This window comes from Ursus arctos, unplaced genomic scaffold (assembly GCF_023065955.2).
Source record: "Ursus arctos isolate Adak ecotype North America unplaced genomic scaffold, UrsArc2.0 scaffold_23, whole genome shotgun sequence".
Taxonomy (NCBI): Eukaryota; Metazoa; Chordata; class Mammalia; order Carnivora; family Ursidae; genus Ursus; species Ursus arctos.
The window spans coordinates 41,243,116-41,265,126 of record NW_026622908.1 but is presented as its reverse complement, the minus strand read 5'-3'; the positions used below and the strand labels follow the sequence as shown (position 1 = coordinate 41,265,126).

General features: G+C 62.6%; 1 protein-coding gene across 4 annotated transcripts; it reads left to right on the top strand.

Annotated features, from left to right (window-relative positions):
• Positions 1-59: 59 nt before the first annotated feature.
• ATG2A (autophagy related 2A) lies at positions 60-20,266 on the top strand. 4 transcript variants are annotated; one of them, XM_026483286.4, is made up of 41 exons: positions 60-335; positions 2,426-2,588; positions 2,699-2,851; positions 3,003-3,105; positions 3,521-3,656; positions 3,797-3,895; positions 4,201-4,297; positions 4,386-4,550; positions 4,657-4,797; positions 5,567-5,804; positions 5,888-6,032; positions 6,129-6,221; positions 6,656-6,814; positions 6,923-7,166; positions 7,524-7,620; positions 7,743-7,902; positions 8,550-8,692; positions 8,777-8,916; positions 9,023-9,183; positions 9,877-10,027; positions 10,122-10,321; positions 10,424-10,504; positions 10,714-10,820; positions 10,913-11,005; positions 11,994-12,064; positions 12,287-12,363; positions 12,937-13,107; positions 13,245-13,371; positions 13,461-13,672; positions 14,237-14,445; positions 14,712-14,847; positions 16,329-16,535; positions 16,677-16,778; positions 16,859-16,943; positions 17,040-17,172; positions 17,259-17,331; positions 17,533-17,615; positions 17,884-18,005; positions 18,150-18,304; positions 19,355-19,507; positions 19,588-20,266. In XM_026483286.4, exons 1-41 carry the CDS (start codon positions 165-167, stop codon positions 19,822-19,824), a joined length of 5,793 nt encoding a protein of 1,930 aa, XP_026339071.1. In that variant the 5' UTR covers positions 60-164; the 3' UTR covers positions 19,825-20,266. The 4 variants fall into 4 exon arrangements, with proteins under 4 accessions (XP_026339071.1, XP_026339072.1, XP_044234329.1 ...); XM_026483287.4 differs by having other exon boundaries at positions 76-335; positions 12,937-13,101; XM_044378394.3 differs by having other exon boundaries at positions 76-335; positions 5,888-6,221; positions 12,937-13,101.
• Positions 20,267-22,011: the final 1,745 nt, after the last annotated feature.

Sequence of the window (22,011 nt, the reverse complement as noted above, 5' to 3'; positions counted from 1 at the left end):
GGCGAATGGCAGTGAGCGTGGGGGGCGTGGCTGAGGGTCCGGGGGCGCGGCCTGACGCTGAGAGAAGCGGCGGGGACAGCCGGGGGCTCTAGTGAACAGCGAAGCCGGACGGGGATCGCCGGCGGGCGGCGAGCGGAGGCGGCCTGGGCCCGGCGGCCTCCGAGATGTCACGATGGCTGTGGCCATGGTCGAACTGTGTGAAAGAGCGGGTATGCCGCTACTTGCTGCACCACTACTTGGGTCACTTCTTCCAGGAGCACCTCAGCCTGGATCAGCTCAGCCTCGACTTGTACAAGGGCAGCGTTGCCCTGCGGGATATCCACCTGGAGATCTGGGTGAGGAACGAGGCCCGAGATCGGGAAGGGGGGGCGGTGCGCAGAGACCTGAGGATCCCGGCTAAAGGGGTCAGGCTGGGGGACCAGGCAGAGGGCGTGGAGAGGCCATGGGAGTCAGGCCCTTTCCAGGCGACTGATCGTCTTCAGAGCCAGAACCTGGGTGGGAAGGGGTTCCCTGCTTCCACTTCACAGTAGGAGAAACTGAGGCTGAGGAGGGGGGTGTCACTTGTCTGGAGAATGCCGGAATAGGCACATCGAGTTTGGGGCCTGAGTTGAGAAGAGTGGTCCTCAGGGGCTAAGGAAAAGGTGAAGAGGGAGCGAAGGAACTAGGGGGCTCTGACAGGACGCGGCCAGGGCAGTGACAGAGTCGGGGCCTTGCAGCTAGCTGGTCAGGCAAGGCTGGTAGGGGTCTGGAGTCCTGCTGAGAGCACCTGTGGGAAAGGTGCTCTGACCTCCTGACCCTCTGATCCTGGGCCAAGTGGGTGGGGTTCTCCTCAGGATGTGGATGTCAACAACCGCGTCAGCTCCCGTGTTGATCAACACCTCGTGTGACTGCCGCTGCCTACTTCCTGCTTTTGGGAGAGTGGGATGGACCCAGTGGTGTTGGGGAGGGGCTTGGGAATCGGCCTCCCTTCCCGCGGGGAAGCCCTCCCCCCTCCAAAGATGGAGGGGTTTGGCTTCAGGCAGGGAGGAATGAGGTCTGGGTCAGAAGCCTGAGGCGGGGGGCGGTGAGGGGCAGTGACTCACAACTCATCTGAACTGGGAAGTTGCAAAGGAGCCACCAGCTAGAGGCATCAGGCCAGGGCTGGCCCTGGGTCGACCCCCAACTCCAGAGCAGCAGGGTTGGGCATGGGGTCAGGGGCTTCTCCATTTTCTGGCTGGGCAGACAGGGTGCTTGGCGTAAATGCAATCTGGGGCAGGAAGAGCTGAGCTTTAGGGGTAGGCCAGGACTTCCTGAGCAAATGTAGGGGCAGAGAGAGACATCCAAGCCCAGAGTTGGGGACACCTCCCGATAACCTCTTGTCTATGAATTCTAGTGGAGGCCTTTTCTGACCTCTGACTTTTAGGCTGGCCTGAAAGAAACGGCCAAGACCTCTAGGCTGCCTCTTTCTACTTCCAGTCCCAGAAAACACTCCCACCTTGCCCTGCCCTTCCCTCTTGGTGGGGGTTGAAATGGCTCCTAGAAAGTCTGCTTTCTGGGCTGATCTCCAGGAAGGGGTTCTCCCCTGGTGGAAAGCAGGTGCTTTCGTAGCCAGCCCCTCCTCCCAGCCACTCAGCCTGCAGCTCCTGCCTTGAAGACCCCAGAAGAAGCCGAGTGCCTGGGGATCCTGGGATGGGGTGAGGAGAGAGGCCTGTCTCCCAGATGCAGTCCTCACAGTACACTGAGTAATTAAACTAGTTCCTTCTCTCTAGGCCTCAGTTTCCCATCTGTGGATCTCTGGGTAAGGAGTTTCACCTTGACCTCTCTAAGCCTTCTAGTTCTGCCATGTGTTTGTTTATTCTTGGATCCAACAAGTGTTTACTGGGAACTTCTCTGAGTGGTACAACACAGTACCTGGGATCACACGGAGCAGGCAGGTGGGTTCCTGCCTCCAAGTAGCTCCCAGATGGTGGTGGTGCTCTCTCCCCATTGGTAACCAGAGGCTCTCAGCCTTGTACCTCAGAGAGGTACAGCTACTCCAAGTGTTTGGAGTTGGTGGGGGTCCCCTCTGACTCTGCTCAGCCCTTTGCCAGCCTCTCCTGTATACTCCCCTTGAACTCCATCCTCGCACAGAGAGAATGTGGGTGCTGCCACACTCGGCTTGGGCCTTTCCACATGCTGTGCCCGTGCCTGGATCATGCCACCTACCATCCTCTCTGCCTAGCTTCCTCCTTTGCATCCTTCAGCTCCCCCCTCCTCAGGCTTTAAGGATGAAACACAATGGGCCAAGAGTAGGAATGAGCTAAAGCAATGGTAGAACTCTGTAGTGAGACGAGGCGGGGGCAGGGAGAACAAGGGAGCTCTCCAAGGTCAGAGCACACCGACAGGGAGTGTGGCAGCCACATTTCGGGTTTCCCTGAGCCGGATTTGTTTTTTTCCCTGCTCCTAGTCTGTGAACGAAGTGCTGGAGTCCATAGACTCACCCTTAGAGCTGGTGGAAGGCTTCGTGGGCTCTATCGAGGTGGCCGTGCCCTGGGCTGCGCTGCTCACCGACCACTGCACCGTGCACGTGTCAGGCCTCCAGCTCACGCTGCAGCCTCGCCAAGGCCCAGGTGAGGGCAGGGCAAGGCTGGGGGTGAGGGGGGGCAAGTGGTAGGAGTAAGCCTGAGCTCCCAGGAGCTGACTAGGCCTGCCTCTCCTGAGACCCTCTTCCTACTCACAGGGCCAGGGGCTGCCGACTCGCAGAGCTGGGCCTCATGTATGACCACGAGCCTGCAGCTGGCTCAGGAGTGCCTTCGGGACGGGCTGCCCGAGCCCTCTGAGCCACCACAGCCCCTGGAGGGACTGGAAATGTTTGCCCAGACCATTGAGACTGGTAAGTAGGCTTCTCATGGCTACCCTGCTGCCTGCCCCTCCATAGCCCACAAGACAGGGGCCCCAGACAGCCGGATGGCCACACTGCTGCCCCAACAGGGAAACTCCACCTACCTCTTCCAACTAGCCCGAGACCCCTTTCCACCCCTCAGTGCTGCGAAGGATCAAGGTGACCTTCCTGGACACTGTCGTGAGGGTGGAGCACTCACCGGGTGATGGGGAGCACGGTGTGGCAGTAGAAGTCCACGTGCAGAGGTAGGGGCATGCGCAGAGGAGTGGGCTGGGGTGAAGGGGGGGTGAGGGGCTGCTGGACGGTGTTGGCCCTGCCCCAGCCCCTAACCCCAGCTTGGGCTCCTGGGAAATAACAGGGCAAATCTTGGGTGGGCCTGGGCGGTGGCTGTGGTGGGAGGGAGACCATATTGTGAGCCTGGAGTGGTGTCCAGGGGCCAAGTGGTACAGGCCCAGGGTGGCCGGGGCCCCACGGATCAGGTGACACACTGAGGGTCTGAAGAGCAAGGGCTGGCCTTGGAGGTCCAGGATGGCCTGGCTGTGATGGGACAGCTCTGCTGGCCAGACTGTCTGGCCCCAGGCCCCTAGAACAGAGCACTGTGTGGGGAGAGGGGCTCCAGCCTGGGGTGGCTGGGGCGAGGGCTGATCCTACACTCGCCAGACTGGAGTACTGTGATGAGGCAGTGCGGGACCCAAGCCAGGCGCCTGCGGTGGACGTGCACCAGCCTCCTGCCTTTCTGCACAAGCTGCTGCAGCTGGCAGGGGTCCGCCTGCGCTTCGAGGAGCTCCCCCCACAGGTGGGCTGTCTCTGATCCCCACAGTCTCTTTCTCCTTCTAAGCCCCGTCTTCTCTCCTGTCTGCCCCACCACACCCCATCCCTTCTGACCATCTCTGACCTCATCTCGACCCCTTCCCTCCTGTATCCTTTTGCCTCTAGGAAGATCCCCCGAAACCCCCCTTGCAGATCGGCAGCTGCTCAGGGTATATGGAATTGACAGTGAAATTGAAGCAGAATGAGGCCTTCCCAGGCCCCAAGGTGGGTCCCCAGCCCCTGTGGAGGAGGGAGTGTGCCCCATTTCAGAACACTCCTCAGCAGTGCTGACCTCCCCCGTATGAAGCAGGCTCATTGAGTGGGGGAAATTACTGCCTTCTTGGTGATAGAGAAATAGGCTCAGTGGTCAGGTTGTGGCCAGGGTCACACAGCTACTTGGTGACAGAGCTTAGCCTCGCCACTGGCATCCTACCTCCTCTGGGTCAGGGCAGGCGAGCGATGGCTCTCCAAGGGCCAAGGTAGCAGGTGCAGCCTCCATGATTGGCCCCTCTGGCCCCTTCTGTCCCCAGCTGGAGGTGGCTGGACAGCTGGGCTCCTTGCACCTGCTCCTGACCCCTCAGCAGCTCCAGCAGCTTCAGGAACTGCTCAGTGCCATGAGCCTTGCAGGTGAGGCCCCTGGGCCCTCCACGGGACAGGATGGCTGGGGAGGGGTCAGCTAGGCTGGACCGACACAAAGAAGTGGCCTCCTCCACAGACCCTGACGGCCTGGTTGACAAGCTGAACAAGAGCCGCCCGCTAGGTGCTGAAGACCTGTGGCTGATCGAGCAGGACCTGAACCAGCAGCTGCAGGCAGGGGCCGTGGCCGAGCCCCTCAGCCCAGAACCCCTTACCAACCCTCTTGTCAACCTGGACAACACTGGTGGGTGTGGGGCCAGACCTGGCAGTTGCCCAGGCAGCTGGCCTGGGTGCAGGAGTCACGGGGGCCGAGTGCGGCTTTCCCTGACCTCCCCTGCCCTGGCCCACAGACCTCTTCTTCTCCATGGCGGGCCTCACGAGCAGTGTGGCCTCAGCCCTCTCTGAGCTCTCCCTCTCGGATGTAGACCTGGGATCCTCTGTGCACAGCGACATGGCCCCCCGCCGGCTCTCTGCCCATGCTCACCCAACTGGTGAGTGCTCCCGGGGCAAGAGGAGCTGGAAGAGGCCTCGGGGCCCAAGTGATGTCATGTGCATGCAGGCCTCCAGCGATGCTTGGCTGTGTGCTGTGGGTGGCTTGGTTCCCTGGGGAGGCTCAGGGGAGGCTGGTAACACAATGGATAGAGGCCTGGTTTCAAAGTCCGTGATCTTGGGCCAAGCACTTAAATTCTTGGAGACTCAGTTTCCCTTTCCGTAGAAAGGGGGTAATAAGATCTGCCCTTGCCAGGCGCTATGGTTGGGCCGGTGTTTATTGAGAGATTATGTGTCAGGTGCTAGCCTGGGTGCTTTTTTTTTTTTTTTTAAACATTTTTTTAAAGATTTTATTTATTTATTTGACAGCGATAGAGACAGCCAGCGAGAGAGGGAACACAAGCAGGGGGAGTGGGAGAGGAAGAAGCAGGCTCCTAGTGGAGGAACCTGATGTGGGGCTCGATCCCATAATGCCGGGATCACGCCCTCAGCCGAGGGCAGACGCTTAACGACTGTGCCACCCAGGCGCCCCTGGCCTGGGTGCTTTATCACTCTAGTTCTTCCAGCTCCTTGAGGGGGTTGGGTTGAGCCTAGGCTCAGTGTCTGGCGTAACGAGACTCTGTGTCAGCCCTGCCCGGCCAAGCCCATGCCAGAGTCACAGTCCATCTGGGCCAGGGCTTCTTCCAGCCCCCAGCCCAGTATCTAACCATCCCTCTACCTGGGGTACCCACGCGTTCTGGGAAGTCCCTGGTGAAATCTCTGTCCTCTCAGGCAAGACGGCCCCCACGCCCCTCCCGGACACCCTGCGCCCTGACTCGCTGGTGAAGATGACCTTGGGGGGCATGACCCTGACCTTGCTTCATACGTCTGCCCCATCTTCCGGACCACCTGACCTCACCACCCACTTTTTTTCGGAGTTTGATGCCACCAAGGATGGGCCCTTCGGCTCCCGTGACTTCCACCATCTCCGACCGTGCTTCCAGAGGGCCTGTCCCTGTAGCCATGTCCGGTACAAGCCCAAGGCAGGGGCCCAGGGAAAGACTCCCTCAGCCCCCCAAGCCCGACCTCTGATGCCCAGCTTCTCCCTCGCAGGCTAACGGGGACAGCCGTGCAGCTGTCCTGGGAGCTGCGGACCGGCAGGGGCCGGCGGACGACCAGCACGCAAGTGCACTTCGGGCAGCTCGAGGTGCTGGAGTGCCTATGGCCCAGGGACGCGACAGAGCCCGAGTACACAGAGGTGAGGGCCAAGAGCAGGTACGTATGTGGCAGGGGCCGCAGCTTGCGGTGGGGGTGCCGGCTTGGCCTGACTTTCACCTCCTGTGTCCCATCCCAGATCCTGAGCTTCCCCAGCAGCCCAGGTTCCCAGGCCTCAGCTCGGCCCTGTGCCCACCTGCGTCATACACAGACTCTCCGCCGGATGTCCAAGGTAAGCCACCCCAGCCCGTGCCCAGGGGCGCTTGGCTGTTTCCTACCCCACCTTTCAACCTCTGCTAGGACCTCCCTGCTCGCACCCTCCACCCCCTTTGCCCGCGTCCAGTTAGAGCCCACCTCCCGACCTGGGAGCCCTTGAAGACAGCTGGGCCCTACACAGACATCCTGTTGGCCTGGTTGGCCCTTCCCTGGCTCATCTTGGCAAACCCCTGCAGGTCTCCAAATATGGGGTGGCTTTTATTAAACAAACATGGTCATCTGTCTTAGGCATTGTGGTGAGGATCTCCAGGTCCCCTGCTCAGGCTTTCCTTCACACCACCCAGGAGGGCTCTGTGTTTTGTTTTTGCTCAAGGGCTCAAGGGGGTCCCTTCCCATCCTGCCCTCACCTACCCCACAGCCCTCGCTGACCTGAACACCCTCCCCCCACAGAGCCGCCCCCGGCGCCCCGCTGCCTGCCATTGCCACTCAGAACTGGCCCTGGACCTGGCTGATTTCCAGGCAGATGTGGAGCTGGGGGCCCTGGACCGGCTTGCTGCCCTGCTGTGCCTGGCTACCATGCCCCCTCCCGAGCCACCTGCTGGCCTCCTGGTAAGATAGCCAGCTGGGGCAGGGAGCTGGCGCGGGCCCTCTGGCTCACAGCCGCAGTGGCGGGGCCCTGGCAGCGGTCTGATGCCCCCTGCCCCCTCCCCCCTGCAGACAGAACCCGCACCAGCTGCCGAGCAGCAGACGGTGGTGCGGCTGTCGGCACCCCGGGCCACGCTGCAGCTGCACTTCCCCATCGCCGACCTGCGGCCCGAGCGGGACCCCTGGGCAGGCCGGGCTGTGCGGGCCGAGCGGCTGCGGCTAGAGCTGAGTGAGCCCCAGTTCCAGTCAGAGTTGAACAGCGGTCCTGGTCCCCCGGTCCCCACCCGCCTGGAACTTACCTGCTCCGACCTGCATGGTGAGAGCCCCGGGGGGACGGCACCCAGGGCAGGGCCTCAGGCCTCTGGGAGAGGTGGGCCCAGGGCTGCGGAAGGGACTGAGTCACAGTCAGGTCAGACTCCGGCTCAAGCCTCCCCAGCTCCATGAGGCACCAGCATTGCCCGTCTCCAGGCTTGTGCGAGAGTGGGTGGAGTGGACCCTTGATCACGGGACTGCTGCAGACTGGCTGTGAGGGAGGGCGCAGGCCTGTAAACGATAAAGACAGTCACCAAAGGACAGGGTGGAGGTTCCAGGCCCCCACTAACCCCACCTCCCACTAGGGAAGAAATGGGGAAAGGCAGCAGCGACGACCCCCCACTCCTCCTCATCCTTCCAGGCACTTACGAAGATGGAGAGAAGCCACCCATCCCCTGCCTGCGGGTCTCCAAAGCTCTGGATCCCAAGAGCCCTGGGCGCAAATACTTCCTGCCTCAGTAAGTGGGGCTCTGGAAGGGTCGGACAGGAGAGGAGCGCTTTGCTACTGAGGCTGGCTACTAAGGTGGGATCCGGGGCTGGAGGGGCCTTGCGGGCCAGTGACAGGCCTGTGCCCTGGCAGGGTCGTGGTGACGCTACACCCCCAGCTCAGCAGTGCACAGTGGGAGGTGGCCCCTGAGAAGGGAGAGGAGCTGGAGCTGTCAGCCGAGAGTCCCTGTGAGCTGCGGGAGCCTGAGCCCTCACCCTTCTCCTCCAAGAGAACCATGTACGAGACGGAGGAGGTGAGGCCCTGAGCCCGGGGGAGCCCCTCGGTGGCTGTGGGACAGGAGGACGGGACCACCTGGGGTGCCAGTGATGTGACCGGGCACCAGCGAGAGTTTTTGTCTCCCATCGTCTTAGACCAGCGGGGGTCAGAAGCACCCCCGCTCGTGGGGCCTGGGCGTCAGGACACTGGTGAGGGCAGGCCCCGGACGGCACAGGTCCCTGATCGGGATGATCAGAACCCCGTCCGTTGACACTGTGTGTTCGGACCTCAGGATCCTCTTCTCTGAAGGCGATGAGATTTGAGTTGGACCCAGATGGTCTGGGTTTGAATCCAGGCTCTTCCATCTGTGGCTTGGTGCTCTTGGAACTGGTCTGATCTCAGAGTTCTACACAGATGAGTTTCCTCGTCTTGAAAGTGGATACAATGATCCGTGTCACAGGCTTATCACGAGGATAAAGGAGTGGACACACGTGAGGTCCTCCTGCATAGCAGGGTTAGCATGCGGTCAGCGCGTCACACGAGCTGGCTGTCATCCATCCCAGCACAGAGGGGCTCCTGTGAGTGAACGAGAGTGAGTGAATGATAGGAAGTCAGGGTCTGATTCCCGAGCCAGTGACCCACCCTGACAACTCTCAGATGCCTTTCCCCGCCTCGTCCATCTAGATGGTGATTCCTGGAGACCCAGAGGAGATGAGGACCTTCCAGACCCGGGCCCTGGCGCTGTCGCGCTGCAGCCTGGAAGTGCTCCTGCCCAGTGCCCACATCTTCCTGCCCAGCAAGGAGGTCTACGAGAGCCTCTATAACAGGTGGTGACTCAAGCGGGTAGGGGGAGCGTGCGGAGGGGCTGGGCTGGGCCACCCTCACTGCTGCTGTCCATCCACCTGTCCCAGGATCAACAATGACCTGCTCATGTGGGAGCCTGCAGACCTGCTTCCTGCCCCTCACCCCGCCGCTCACCCCCCTGGCTTCCCGGGCCCCTCAGGCTTCTGGCATGACAACTTCAAGATGTGCAAGTCAGCCTTCAAGCTGGGTAGGAGGGACGCCCCAGCGGGGTCCCGAGGCCGCCCCAGAGCTGGGCAGGGCTGGGGCAGCCCTCCCAGGTCTCCTTCCCACTTGGCTCCTTGATCTCACCCCAGACTCAGACTCGGATGATGAGGATGCCCACTTCTTCTCAGTGGGGGCATCAGGCGCTCCCCAGCCCCCTGCCCCCGAGTCCCCAAGTCCTCGCTCCCAGAGTACCTTCTCTACACTGGTGACAGTGCTGAAGGGTCGGATCACAGCCCTCTGTGAGACTAAGGTGAGGGCAGCCCTGGGGAGGTGAACCCCGCTGACTCCAGCGCCCCCCAGCCACCGTTGGCAGGAGAGCAAGACCAGGGTGAGAAGCTCCAATTTGGGAATCTAGGAAAAGAAACCCCAGTGTTGCTGAGAGGGGTCTGTCCAGCCAGCAGCACCCACCCACCACCCACTGACCCACCTGTGCCTCCCCAGCCATCCCAACACACCCCGTGCACACGTGTTGTATGTAAGGTGCCATACTGGGGGTCCAGATGGGCACTGTCTCATGCCGGAGGGCAGATAGGGCAGGGATGACTCCCCTTCTGGCAAAAGAGACAGGTGATGGGGCACCTGGGTGGCTTAGCCAGTTAAGGGTCCGACTCTTGATTGAGGCTCAGGTCATCTCAGGGTCCTGAGATCAAGCCTCAAATCAGGGTGTACACCAGGCATGGAGCCTCATAAGATTCTCTCTGTCCGCACCGCCCCCCGCAAAAAAAAAGATTCTCCCTCTCTCCCTCGCCCTCTGCCCCTTCCCCACTCCCTCTCTAAAAAGGAAAAAAAAAAAAAAAGACAAGTGCTGTTCTAGGCCTTCTGCAGAGTCTGGGTAGAGCGAGAGCTGGTCCTACTTAGGCCTGGGCTCCAGGAGGCCACCCCCCCTGAGGGCTCGGGGCTGCCAAGTGCCCTGGGGAGGCCCCGCCACATGCTCTGTCTGCAGGACGAGGTTGGGAGGCGGCTAGAGACCTCACACGGGGAGCTAGTGTTGGACGTGGAGCAAGGCACTGTCTTCAGCGTGTCCCAGTACCGAGGCCAGCCGGGGCTCGGCTACTTCTGCCTGGAAGCTGAGAGGGCAAGGCTCTACCACCGAGGTATGAAGGGAGGGGACCTGCGGGAGGGACGGGGGCCCTGGGTGGTGGGAGCGGCCAGCCAGCTCGCCAGGGGTCTCACCAGCGGCCTCCGCAGCGGCTGTGGACAACTACCTGCTGCCCAGTCGCCTGGAGCTGCCCAGCTTTGCTCCCCCGGCCCAGCTGGCCCCAACCATCTACCCTTCAGAGGAAGGGGTGACCGAACGGGGAGCCTCGGGCCTCAAGAGCCAGGGCCGGGGTCCCCACATGCTGTCCACGGCTGTGCGCATCCATCTGGACCCCCACAAGAATGTCAAGGTACAGCAGTGCCTGCTTCTGGTCTACCAGTTGGCTGGGGCAGCTGCCTCCCTGGTGCCTGGTGGGCTGGGCCCCACCGTGCTGACTGTGCCCCACCTCCAGGAGTTCCTGGTGACACTGAGGCTCCACCGGGCCACCCTACGCCACTTCATGGCTCTACCAGAACAGAGTTGGCACTCCCAGGTGAATGCAAGTAGTGTGGGCAGACAGGCCTCTGCGCTTGGGGGGAGGCCAGTTGAGGGGCCTGGGCTGGGCCAGAGCTGAGTTCCCCGCAAAGCCCCTGGGCAAGGGGTATGGTAGCAGCTGATGGGCATGGTGGGGGGCTGGGGGGGTGGTTAGAGGAAGGAAGAGGCCCCTGATCCTCACCACCTGTCCTGTCCTGGCCCCCAAAGCTGTTGGAGTTCTTAGATGTGCTTGATGACCCAGTGCTGGGCTACCTGCCCCCAACCGTCATTACCGTCCTGCACACTCACCTGTTCTCCTGTGCCGTGGACTACAGGTACCCAGGCTGGGTGGGCCAAGAGCCAGGGGCCGGGGGCAGGCTCTCATGTGTGAGGAGCCCGCCCTAGCGCATGTGTGACCCCCTGCCAGGCCCCTCTACCTCCCTGTGCGTGTCCTTGTCACCACTGAGACCTTCACCCTCTCCAGCAACATCATCATGGACACCTCCACTTTCCTGCTCAGGTAGGCACCACCCCCACCCAGCTCACTTCCCACCCCCCCAAACTGGGCTGCAGCTGCTACTGCCCCAGGGTCCTGCCTACCTGCTGTGTGTCCTCAGGCCAGTCTCTGAGCCTTCCTGTACATTTGGGTGATGACCCCTCCCTCAGGAATGAGATTTGATTCCACCTTCTGGGACCACAGTTTCTCCTCATTAGAGCCTTTAAAGCATTTGCGCTCTCAACCTGGGCGTCTCGCTGCCATGCTTGTTCTAGGGATATGAGGGTAACAGGTGGCATGCGATGCCTTTGTAGTATGATTTAAAACTAGCAAACAATCTGAATGCCCCCAAATGACAACTTGAGTCAGTAAACGTGGCTTACCCAACCATCAAAGTCAAGTTGAAGAACGACATTGAAAAACGTGAGAGATGCCATAACGCAGCGTGTACCGAGAAGCCCGAGGTAGAAAGCTCTACATGGTGCTGTTGTTTTTAAGATTTATGAAGGTTTATTTGTATACGTGTCTGTGGCTTCACAGATAAGATGAAGAAAATGCATATGGCGCTTTTCTCAGAATTTGGGTTTAGGGACTGTGATTAGAGATTATTCCTTTCTTATTCCTGTGTTTTAAAATATCTTAAAGGAGCTTTGTTATGTTGCCATTAAAATAAAGACTTACTTTGAAAGAATGATGAATGCTGTGGGGGGAAGCAGGACACTTCCCTCCTGGGGCCACGGAGGAGTGGGAAATACTTGGAGAGCGCTACCTGCCCTCCGACCTAAGCGAGCACGTGCTATGTCGGGCCTGCAGCCCAAGAGACAGGCCCAGTCTCCCCAGTGTACAGACAAGAACACCGAGGCCAGAGAGGACCCAGCGCTAGTTTCTTGCGGGTTTGGGACCCCTTGTGGCTGCCCCTCTGCCTGTCTCTCAGGGCCCCCACCCCTGTGGCTCCCATGGAGCTGCCGCCTGCAGCGGCTCCTGGGCCCTTCTCAGCCCTGTTCCCCACCAGGTTCATCCTCGATGACTCAGCCTTATACCTGTCCGACAAGTGTGAGATGGAGACCCCGGATCTGCAGCGAGGTGGGCAGGCCCTGGACTGGGCTCCCTCCCCTCTGAGGGCCCCCAGCCACACCCAGAGCAGCCAGCTGTCCTCACCCCGCTGCTGGCCAGTTCTTACCACGCACATACGTGTGCACGCACGCAAGGGCCGCATTTAGATAAACGCCAGATTCTCCGCGCTGGTGGTGGGCCAGGCGCTGGGCGTGAAGAAGCAACTGGAACGTCTCTTGCTTTCTGCTTCAGATTATGTCTGTGTCTTGGATGTTGATCTTCTGGAGCTTGTGATTAAAACCTGGAAGGGGAGCACCGAGGGCAAACTGGTGAGTGTTGCCCAGAGCCCCCAGAGCCAGAGAGTTCAAAGGGCCGAGGGAACCTTCAGGGGATCGCCCCTTCCCCTTGCACTCTCTCCTCCCTTCTGCTCCCTGGGCCTGGGCTCAGGTTCCGGTCACTGCCTGCCCTTCTGAGCTGGGCTGTGGTTCCTGGCCCTCCTGGGAAGGGCGAGACGCATCCTGGGCGTCCCCTCATATGAGTCCCACCACTAGGGGGCAGCTGCAGCCAGGGCAAAAGCAGGGCCTCCGGAGTCCATAGGCCTTTGTGGGGCCTGCTTCCTCCTCTGTAACATGGAGATAACAGCCCCCCCCCACCGCCCCCAGCCAGGCTGAGGTGAACGATGAATTACTGGGCACTCGAATGCTTTCCCGCGGGGAGCGCGCTCCTGCTTCCCTGGGCAGCCCTGGGCGAAGCCGCTTTCGCTCTCCGGGCTCAGTTTGCTCCTTCGTTCAGTGGAGCTGTTGGGCAGCAGGCTGACCAGCCCGGGGAAGATCTGGCCGGGTCCTATCTGTGTGTGGCGGGGATGACGCCTGGGCTGATGGGGTGCCCCCCCCGCCCCCCAGAGCCAGCCGCTGTTCGAGCTGCGCTGTTCCAACAACGTGGTACACGTGCACAGCTGCGCAGACTCGTGCGCCCTGCTGGTCAACCTGCTGCAGTACGTGATGAGTGAGGGCGACCTACACCCCCCTCCCCGGCCCCCCAGCCCCACGGAGATCGCCGGCCAGAAGGTACAGGTGAGGCCTGGCCCTACAGGCTACTGGAACTCTGCCAGGCCCACTCCCCGGCCGCAGCCCCCAGCGCCCTGGCATTGGAGGGGGGGGTGCCCCTCCTTCCCGTCACTCATTTATGACTCCTCCCCTGCCTGGCACAGCTCTCTGAGAGCCCTGCCTCCCTGCCCTCCTGCCCCCCGGTGGAGACAGCCCTCATCAACCAGCGGGACCTGGCCGACGCCCTCTTGGACACTGAGCGCAGCTTGCGGGAGCTGACCCAGCCTTCAGGTGGGGTGCGGGGGTGTTTTGGGGCCAGGGGATGCAATCAGGCACCCAAATCGCGCATCCCCCGCAAAAACTGGCGTCTCTCTCCATAGGTGGCCCCCTCCCTCAGGCCTCGCCTGTGTCAGTCTACCTATTTCCAGGTGAACGGAGTGGGGCCCAGCCCCACTTGCCCCCTGTTGTGACCCCCGCTGGCAGCTTGGGGTCCCGCTCAGAGGCCAAGGAAGATGAAAAGGAAGAGGGAGATGGAGACACTCTGGACAGTGACGAGTTCTGCATCCTCGACGCTCCTGGCCTGGGCATCCCGGTGTGTGGGGGGCAGGCTGGGCAGGGCCAGGATGTGGTAGGACGGGGTGGCCCCCTTCTGCACCCTTGTAGAGCCCATGCTGCTGGAGGGGTCGGAGGTGGTCTCTGTCGCTGGGGAGGCGGGTCTGGGTCCGTGGCTGTTTCTCTGACTCTGGGCTTTGAGGAGCAAGTGGATTTCCAGAGGAAGAGAGAGAGAATGGCATCCAGGGTAGAGGGACAGGACATCGAGGGGAGGCAGGAAGAGGAGCGGGGTGGTTAGCAGTAGGGGCAGAGAACCATTTGACTGCCAGGGTGCTGACCAGCTAGCCCCCAGGAGCCAACGGGAATGTCACATGCAAGCAAGACCCAGGCCCAGGGAGACAGGGCTGGCAAGAGCGTGGGGCATTTAGGGGTCCCCCCGCCCCCGGACAGAGCACTCTGACACAGTTTGTGGATTGGGGCCCAGGAGAGTCATCTTTTGTCAAAAATGGGGGAGGTGTGAGGATGGGGAGGAAGCTGGGAGAGGCTGGCCTGGACGGGGGAAAGGCATCCATGCATGTAGGTTCACTCGGCCCCCTCCCCACAGCCCCGAGATGGGGAGCCCGTGGTGACACAGCTGCATCCAGGCCCCATCGTCGTGCAGGACGGGTACTTCTCTCGGCCCCTGGGCAGCACGGACCTGCTGCGGGCGCCGGCCCACTTCCCCATGCCGACCAGCCGTGTGGTGCTGCGGGAAGTCTCGCTCGTCTGGCACCTCTATGGGGGCCGGGACTTTGGCCCCCACCCTGGCCACAGGTGAGAAGGACGGGGTGCAGGGGGCAGCTATGGCCGTGGGGCCCACCCACCAGGAGATGGGGCCCGGGGTTGGGGGGAGGGGTGCCAGCTCTGACCTTCAGCTGCTGATAACCTTGCACAGAATCCTTGCCTCAGTGGCTCCGTTCTTCCTCCTTCCTTGCCCCACCCACCTCCCCGGGAGAGGCTTTCCTGCCCTGGGCTGAAGGGCCCTCTCTGACGGGAAGGGGGTTCCCCCGAGTCAGCTTGTCCCCTGTCCCTCTTTCCAGGGCAAGAGGCAGCTTCATGGGCCCCAGGGGCTCCCCTTCCCGCTGCTCCGGCCCCAACCGGCCCCAGAACTCTTGGCGTACCCAGGGGGGCAGCGGGAGGCAGCACCACGTCCTCATGGAGATCCAGCTCAGCAAGGTGAGCTGGGGGCTCAGCGTACAGAAAGCCACCTGGGCGGGGGACAGGGCGGGCTCTCCCATCCCTGGCACCCAGCCAGCACTCCACCATGGCCACTTAGCTCCGGTCCCTGCTCGGGCACCAACTCCCCAAGTGTTTGCGGAGCGGTGGCTATGCCACCCCCCCGGGTGCAGTTCTAGACGTTGGAGGGAGCAGTGAGCACGGCAGACAGAAGCCCTGCTTTCCCGTCACATGTGTGGTGGTGGAGGGAGCCACAGAAGATCTGTGTGCTGTGGAATGGGATCAGTGTTTGGGGAAGGTGAAGCAGGAGGGGGACAGGGAGCACTGGGGATGATAGCAAAGTCCTCTTGGGAAGGTCCCGTTGCCACAAAGACCTGCGGAAGGGGGCAGGAAGAGGGTTTCAGGCAGAGGGCACAGCGCAGAGGCCACGGGCCGGGAGCATCCCTGCCGTGTCTGGAGCCACGGGGCCGGCGGGACCGCAGCCGGGCTAGGAGGGGGGCCGTGGGGGCCATGTGGGCCATGGGTCTGACTGGGAACCAGGCTGCCTACGGCCCCGCAGGCCACAGGACAGTTGTGGCTTTTACTAGAGTGAGTGCAGTCAGCAGGAGACGGTGGCCACACAGGGTGGCGGCAGCCGCAGAGCTAGTGACAGTGGTCCGGTTCTGGAGAAATCTGGATGGGGAGGAACCACAGGTTGGGTGGGCTGCCAGGCCGACCTGAGATGGTGCAGGCGGAGGTGCTGCCTCCTGAGGGTGAGCCGGGCGGGCCCTCTCCCCCAGCACACGGGGCTGGTGTGCCGAGAAAACTCTGGGGCTCTCTGCATCCTGCTGGGCTGGGGAGCCGGCACTGGGTGTGGGGGAGAGGGAAGGCCAGGGCAAAGTTCCAAAGATGAGAAAGGCCTTGACCTGCTCGAGGGTTAGGAGAGAGGCCACTGGGGCTGGCCTGTCAGCAGCAAGGTGGAAGGCGGGCTTTGGAGGGAGAGACCCACCCCTCCAGGCCAGGAGGGGGTGTTTGCAGGGGGCAGGGTGGGTGGGCGTGCGTTGTATGGAGATCCCTCTGGGTGTGTGGAGAAGGGGCTGAGGGGCCCAAGCAGGAGGCCGTCTAGGGGAGAGGGGACAGTGGCCTCCAGACTAGGTGGCGGCAGTGGAGACGACAAGTGCAGAGACTGGAGAGATGTGCGAAGGAACCGAGCCCAACGACGGCCTTGCTTGGTGACGGAGAGGCGAGAGGGCAGTGCTGATGCTTGGGGACAGGCACACGGGGGGGGGGGGGGCTCTTAGGTGACAGGAGAGAATGGGAGCAAGTAGATTCAGGGAGAGATTCAGGTCAAGAGCTCAGTGTGCCAAGTGGAGTTTGAAATGCCTCTGGGACAACCGTGGGGAGGCAGCCAGGTGGGGGGCTGAGGTAGGGCTAGGGGCAAGAAGGGTGGCCGGGAGAGGCAGGGCCCTGCATCCCCGGCTCAGGCCTCTGCTTCCCTGCAGGTGAGCTTCCAGCACGAGGTGTACCCAGCAGAGCCCGCTGCGGGCCCTGCGGCCCCCAGCCAGGAGCTAGAGGAGCGGCCGCTGTCCCGCCAGGTGTTCATCGTGCAGGAGCTGGAGGTCCGAGACCGGCTCGCCTCCTCCCAGATCAACAAGTTCCTGTACTTGCACACGAGTGAGCGGCTGCCACGTCGTGCCCACTCCAACATGGTACCGGCCGCCCCCGCCAGCCACCAGGGGGTTGGAGAGCCTGGGAGGATGCCGGGGCTCAGGCAGGCCTGGATGAGGGCACAGGGTGGACGCAGGGGCCCAAGGCCCAGCGAGTACCCAGAGCTTGCCCTCTGCCCCCAGCTCACCATCAAAGCCCTGCACGTGGCCCCCACGACCAACCTCGGTGGGCCCGAGTGCTGTCTCCGCGTCTCGCTGATGCCCCTGCGGCTCAACGTGGACCAGGTGAGCAGGCCAGTCAGGAACAGAGCCTGCGGTGGACCCCACTGCCTCTGGGCCTCGCTGACCTGCGCCTTCCCCGGCAGGATGCCCTGCTCTTCCTCAAGGACTTCTTCACCAGCTTGGTGGCCGGCATCAATCCTATGGTTGCGGCGGAGACGTCCGCTGAGGGTGAGAGGCTGAGCCGGGACTGGAGGGCCCGGTCCTCCCGCCTCCCACCTCCCAGCCGTGCCTGGGCCCATTCCCCCTCTGTGTCCCCCACCCTAGCTCGCCCTGACCCCCGAGTCCAGCCCAGCAGCCTCCAGGAAGGGCAGCCTGAGGACGCAGAGGTGACCGGCTCCCGGGAGGCCGCGGGCGGTGGACACGGCTCCCCTGCTGAGCAGCAGCCCATCTACTTCAGGTAGGGCTGAAGGCGGAGGGGTCCTCGCCCGGGCTGCGGGGGCGGGGGCGGTAACCAAAGGCCCCCTCTCCCTGCTCCCCGCCCAGGGAGTTCCGCTTCACGTCTGAGGTACCTATCTGGTTGGATTACCATGGCAAGCACGTCACCATGGACCAGGTGGTAAGTGGGGCTGTCACGCGGCATGGCCGCATGGGCCATCCCTCTCGGGGGGCCCCGTTCTGCCCACGTGTGGCTTAGTCTGCTGGGGGCTGCGGCTTGCGTCCAGGCCGTATTGGCTGCCGAGTCGGTCTCTAGGGGCTCGGACGGGCTGGGCAGTGCCTGTCCTGAACTGTGTAAAGCCCAAGCCATTCTCTTCCCCAGGGCACTTTCGCTGGCCTCCTCATCGGCCTGGCCCAGCTCAACTGCTCCGAGCTGAAGCTGAAGCGGCTTTGTTGCCGACATGGGTGCGCCCTCTATCCCCTCCATGCCCTCCCCCAGCCTCTCTTCAGGGTCCCCTATCTGCCCTTGGCTGTATCCTGACCGGTTGTGTGGCCTTGGCCAAGTCATCATTCCTCTGGTGCCTCAGTTTCCACTCTGTAAAGTGGGCACAGTCACCCTTTGCACTGGGCTGGGGGGCTGCTATGGAGAGTGTTGGGGTACCTCGGGTCCTGGCCCCATGACCCTCAGTGTGTGGCTCTGCCCCTGTACCCTCCTCTCCTCTCCCCTTCCCAGACTCCTGGGTGTGGACAAGGTGCTGGGCTATGCTCTCAACGAGTGGCTGCAGGATATCCGCAAGAACCAGCTGCCTGGCCTGCTGGGGGGTGTAGGCCCCATGCACTCAGTTGTCCAGCTCTGTGAGTAGCCGGCTGTGGGGGCTCTGGAAACTGCTCTGACCCTTAGGCAGCCTAGAAGCTGCCCCGGGAGTAGGGGGAGGTCCTAAATCAGGGTAGGTGCGGGCCACACAGCCTTGGGCATCTCTGACAACCCCACCCCTGCAGTCCAAGGGTTCCGGGACCTGCTTTGGCTGCCCATCGAGCAGTACAGAAAGGATGGGCGCCTCATGCGGGGGCTACAGCGAGGGGCCGCCTCCTTTGGCTCGTCCACGGCCTCAGCCGCGCTGGAACTCAGCAACCGGCTGGTGCAGGCTATCCAGGTGAGTGGGCACCTGCTTTCAGGCCAAGTAGGGCAGGGAATTTGCTCCACGGACCCCGATCGGTCCCCAAAGTGCTACTGAGTATGGACAGTCTGGGTGTGCGATTTCATTTTATGAGACACAGTCACGGACGGGAGAGGCCCAGTGACCGGCCTGAGCCCGTAGCAACTCCTGGGAGCATGGGTGCCCTGCAGCCTTTAGCCCACCGTGCGTCCGCTCACGGCCAGCTCTTGCAGAGGAGGGAAGGGGGTGTGGCTCTGTTTACAGACAGGAAGGCTGAGGCACAGACCGGTGCACACTCACCCAGGCCCCGCACTTTGCTAGGCCAGGCCGGGTCCCCAGGGAGGCCCGGGAGTTGTCCTGCGAGCGGCTCTAGCTCAGTGCCGTGGACTCGAGTAGGAGGGCGAGGATGGGCCGGCCTTTGTGGGGCAGTCACAGCAGGTAGGGGTGAGCGTGCAGGTGCGAGGGGAGCTCAGTGCTTCTGGGATCTGCATGCCCAGCCCCTTGCAGGCCGAGGAGGCTGGAAGGATAAGCAGGCCCCAGAGAGCCCCCCAAAGGCACAGCTAGGTGGGGAGGCTGGGTGGGAAACGAGGGGCAAAAGGAGCAGAGGAGCCAGCGTCAGAAGGAAGATCAGAGTCGGTGGGGGTGAGCGAGGGGAGCCCAGCACGCTGCCAGGGGCTCCCCTGGAGCTGGCAGGGCCAGACCAGGTGCAGGGGAGGGGAGACGGCGCACTCGGTCTCGAGAAAGCTGCACATGCGGACCTCATAGATGGGGCAGGTACAATGCGGTGGTCCACACAAGGAGGGATTGGGGTCCGGAGGACATGAGGAGAGTCCCCTCGGGAGGCATGCCCTCCACCCGAAGCCCCCTGACCCGGGTGCTGGAAGCATCGGCAGGACCCCAGGAGCAGCACCATAAAAGCGTGAGCCCCCCCCCCGCCACCCCGGGCTGGCCAGGGGTTCCAGCATGGTCCTCTGGGGCTGGCTTGGGGGGCTGGGTGTGTGTGCCCGGGCTGGCTCCCCTCATCTGGTGCCCTCCGTGTCCCCTCAGGCCACAGCTGAGACCGTGTACGACATCCTGTCCCCAGCGGCGCCCATCCCCCGCTCCCTGCAGGACAAGCGCTCTGTGCGAAGGCTACGAAAGGGCCACCAGCCTGCTGACCTCCGGGAGGGTGTGGCGAAGGCCTATGACACGGTTCGAGAGGTGCTGATCCCCTGCCCTCCCCCCCAGCCCCACACCCACCTCCCCACCCAAAGCCCTGCACTGACCTCCAACGTCCACAGGGCATCCTGGACACGGCTCAGACCATCTGTGATGTGGCTTCTCGGGGCCACGAGCAGAAGGGGCTGACGGGCGCCGTGGGGGGCGTGATCCGCCAGCTGCCCCCAACCGTGGTGAAGCCCCTCATTCTAGCCACAGAGGCCACGTCCAGTCTGCTCGGAGGGATGCGAAACCAGATCCTTCCCGACGCGCACAAGGACCACGCTCTCAAGTGGCGCTCGGACGAAGGCCGGGACTGAGCACCGGGTGCCCCGGACCCAAGGGCGCTGCTGCCCATGTCGCCCAGCCGGCCCCAGTGGCGCCTCGGCTCCTGCGCCTCCCCAGAGCTTCCGGCCCACAGCCAGGCGGGCCCTCGGGGAAGGACCTGGAAGGACCCTGGCTGGCCCACCCTGCCAATCGCTGTGAGAATGAGGCCTCCCTGCCTGGGGCCTTGGCCCCGTCTCTGCACTTTTCCTCTGGGGAGAAAGGACACTGCCTCCACCACTACCTGGGCCCACACTGCCGCCTTGTCCCAGGACGGAGGCTTTTGGACCCTCAGACCCCAACCCCACTCAGCCAAGTGTCTTTCTGTGTCTGGGGGGAGGTAGGGGACAGACACTGTGTGGTTCAATGTTATTTTTAAGCTCCTTGAGCGTGTGGGTCAGTATCTGCATGACGTGGAATAAACTGTCCCCACCGCCAGCCCCTTGTCCTGTGTACCTGTGCTGCCCCAGCCTCAGCCTTGACCTTGGCTCTCACCCATGTCCCCACCTCTGCACCCAGCAGCTCCCATGTTACCACCAGGGGTCACCACACCCGCCCAGCAGGTTGAAACTGGCCCCCAGCTACCTGTCTGCCCCTGCAATCCTTCCCCGGCTGCCCGGCCTCTGCGCTGTGCTCTGCCATTCCTGGCCCCACTTCTGTGTGGCAGGAGCTGAGTGAAGTGGGGGAAGAGGAGGCCTGGAGCCCACCTCACCCAGACCGTGTTTCTTGGCTCTAGCCCAGTAAGAGCCCAGGATCCAGCCTTACCTAGGGCCGGGTGTGAGGGGACAGCTAGAAGACACTGGACCAGAGCAAAGGGTCAGATTGTGGGCTGCCCCACGAAGGTTTCCCTGACCATGTGGTCTGAGTCTACGTGGTTGGTCTCTGAGCTGCAGGTCCCTCCTAGTAATCCCTACCCAGGGACCCAAGGGAGGGTCGGTCAAGGCCATTCCTGGAAGGCTGCGCCCTCTGGAGGCTGCGCGTGCCATCCCTAGCAGAAGGCTTCTCAGGAGACCGGAGCCTCTGCGCTGGGGTCCCAGCTCCAGGGCACTGGATGGGGAGGGGCGCTGGGGGTAGCCCTGGCTAGCAGGAGTCCTGACGGGCATTTACACAGAGACTTACGTGGGGTAGGGAACATGCCCGTTGTAACCCGGCCCACACGTACCTTCCTTCTTCCGAACAAGAAGGGGCCGATCTGATCACGCCCCACCCCAGTAGCTCCCCAGTAGCACTGCACTGAAGCAGGTATGCCTGTGGGGAAACTGAGGCTCAGGTTAAGAGACACAGACTTAGAGACCTCACCTGCTGGGGTCATCTGCAGACCTCTCGGGTGAGCAAAGCTTCCCCTCCGACCCAACCCCCTCTGTGTCCTTGCTGCCCCCTTTGCGTCTGGACACCAAATGAACAGAGCGGAAGTTTTGTCCGGGCGGATCCTCGGGGTCCTGGCTGTCCATGGTCACCTGGGGCCATAAGCCAAGCAGAGGGGGAGGGGGAGTGGAAGAAGGCAGGCCGGGGTCTGATACCACCAGAAGGGAAGGATGGGGACCCAGCCTGATGCTTCCTAGAAGCGCCCCACCCTGCCTGGGCACAGTCCAGCGTTCGATGCCCTTCGAACCACACTTGTGATTCGTATTGACAGGCAGCAGGATAATCATTAACCACCGCCAGGGGCTGGGCCAACGGCTCAAAAGGCACTGGGCCCAGGGCGTCCCCACTTCCTCCTTGTGCCCCGAGGGCCAGCCAGGCACCCAGGTAAGAGCCTGCCCAGGCGGTCAGACCCTTACAGCCCCTCGGCCCCAGGGCTCTCCTGAGCCTAGCCTCCTGCTGCAGGGGCCCCAGCCCTTCTGAGAAAGAAAGGAAAGGGCCCAGACAGCTGCTGGGTGACCCAAGCAAGTCCCTTCCAACCCTGGGCCCCCATTTCCCCTGTGAGATGAGGGGACCTGCAGTCCTGCTCGGGCGGCCACCACCACTGCCTCCACCAAGCCTGGCACCTGGCCTTGCCTGGGCGTCCTTGGGAGGGCCTTCTGGGCTCCGGTGGGTGGGAGGTGTCACCTGTTCTGGTGTCTTCATTCACAGGCCTGTCCTCCCAGGCAAAGGACTCCTGCCCAGTTACCTCCCATCCCACCCTGACTGCATCCCAAGAGGAAGAAGGCCACTTCAGAGAAGTTGCCAGACAGGACGGACCT

Excerpts from the sequence above, each read along its gene's own strand:
- ATG2A (XM_044378393.3), top strand. The coding sequence starts at position 165 with ATGTCACGATGGCTGTGGCCATGGTCGAACTGTGTGAAAGAGCGGGTA. Across the intron at positions 9,184-9,876 it reads CAGCCCTCTGTGAGACTAAG|GACGAGGTTGGGAGGCGGCT; the intron begins GTGAGGGCAGCC and ends CTCTGTCTGCAG. Across the intron at positions 10,505-10,713 it reads AACAGAGTTGGCACTCCCAG|CTGTTGGAGTTCTTAGATGT; the intron begins GTGAATGCAAGT and ends TGGCCCCCAAAG.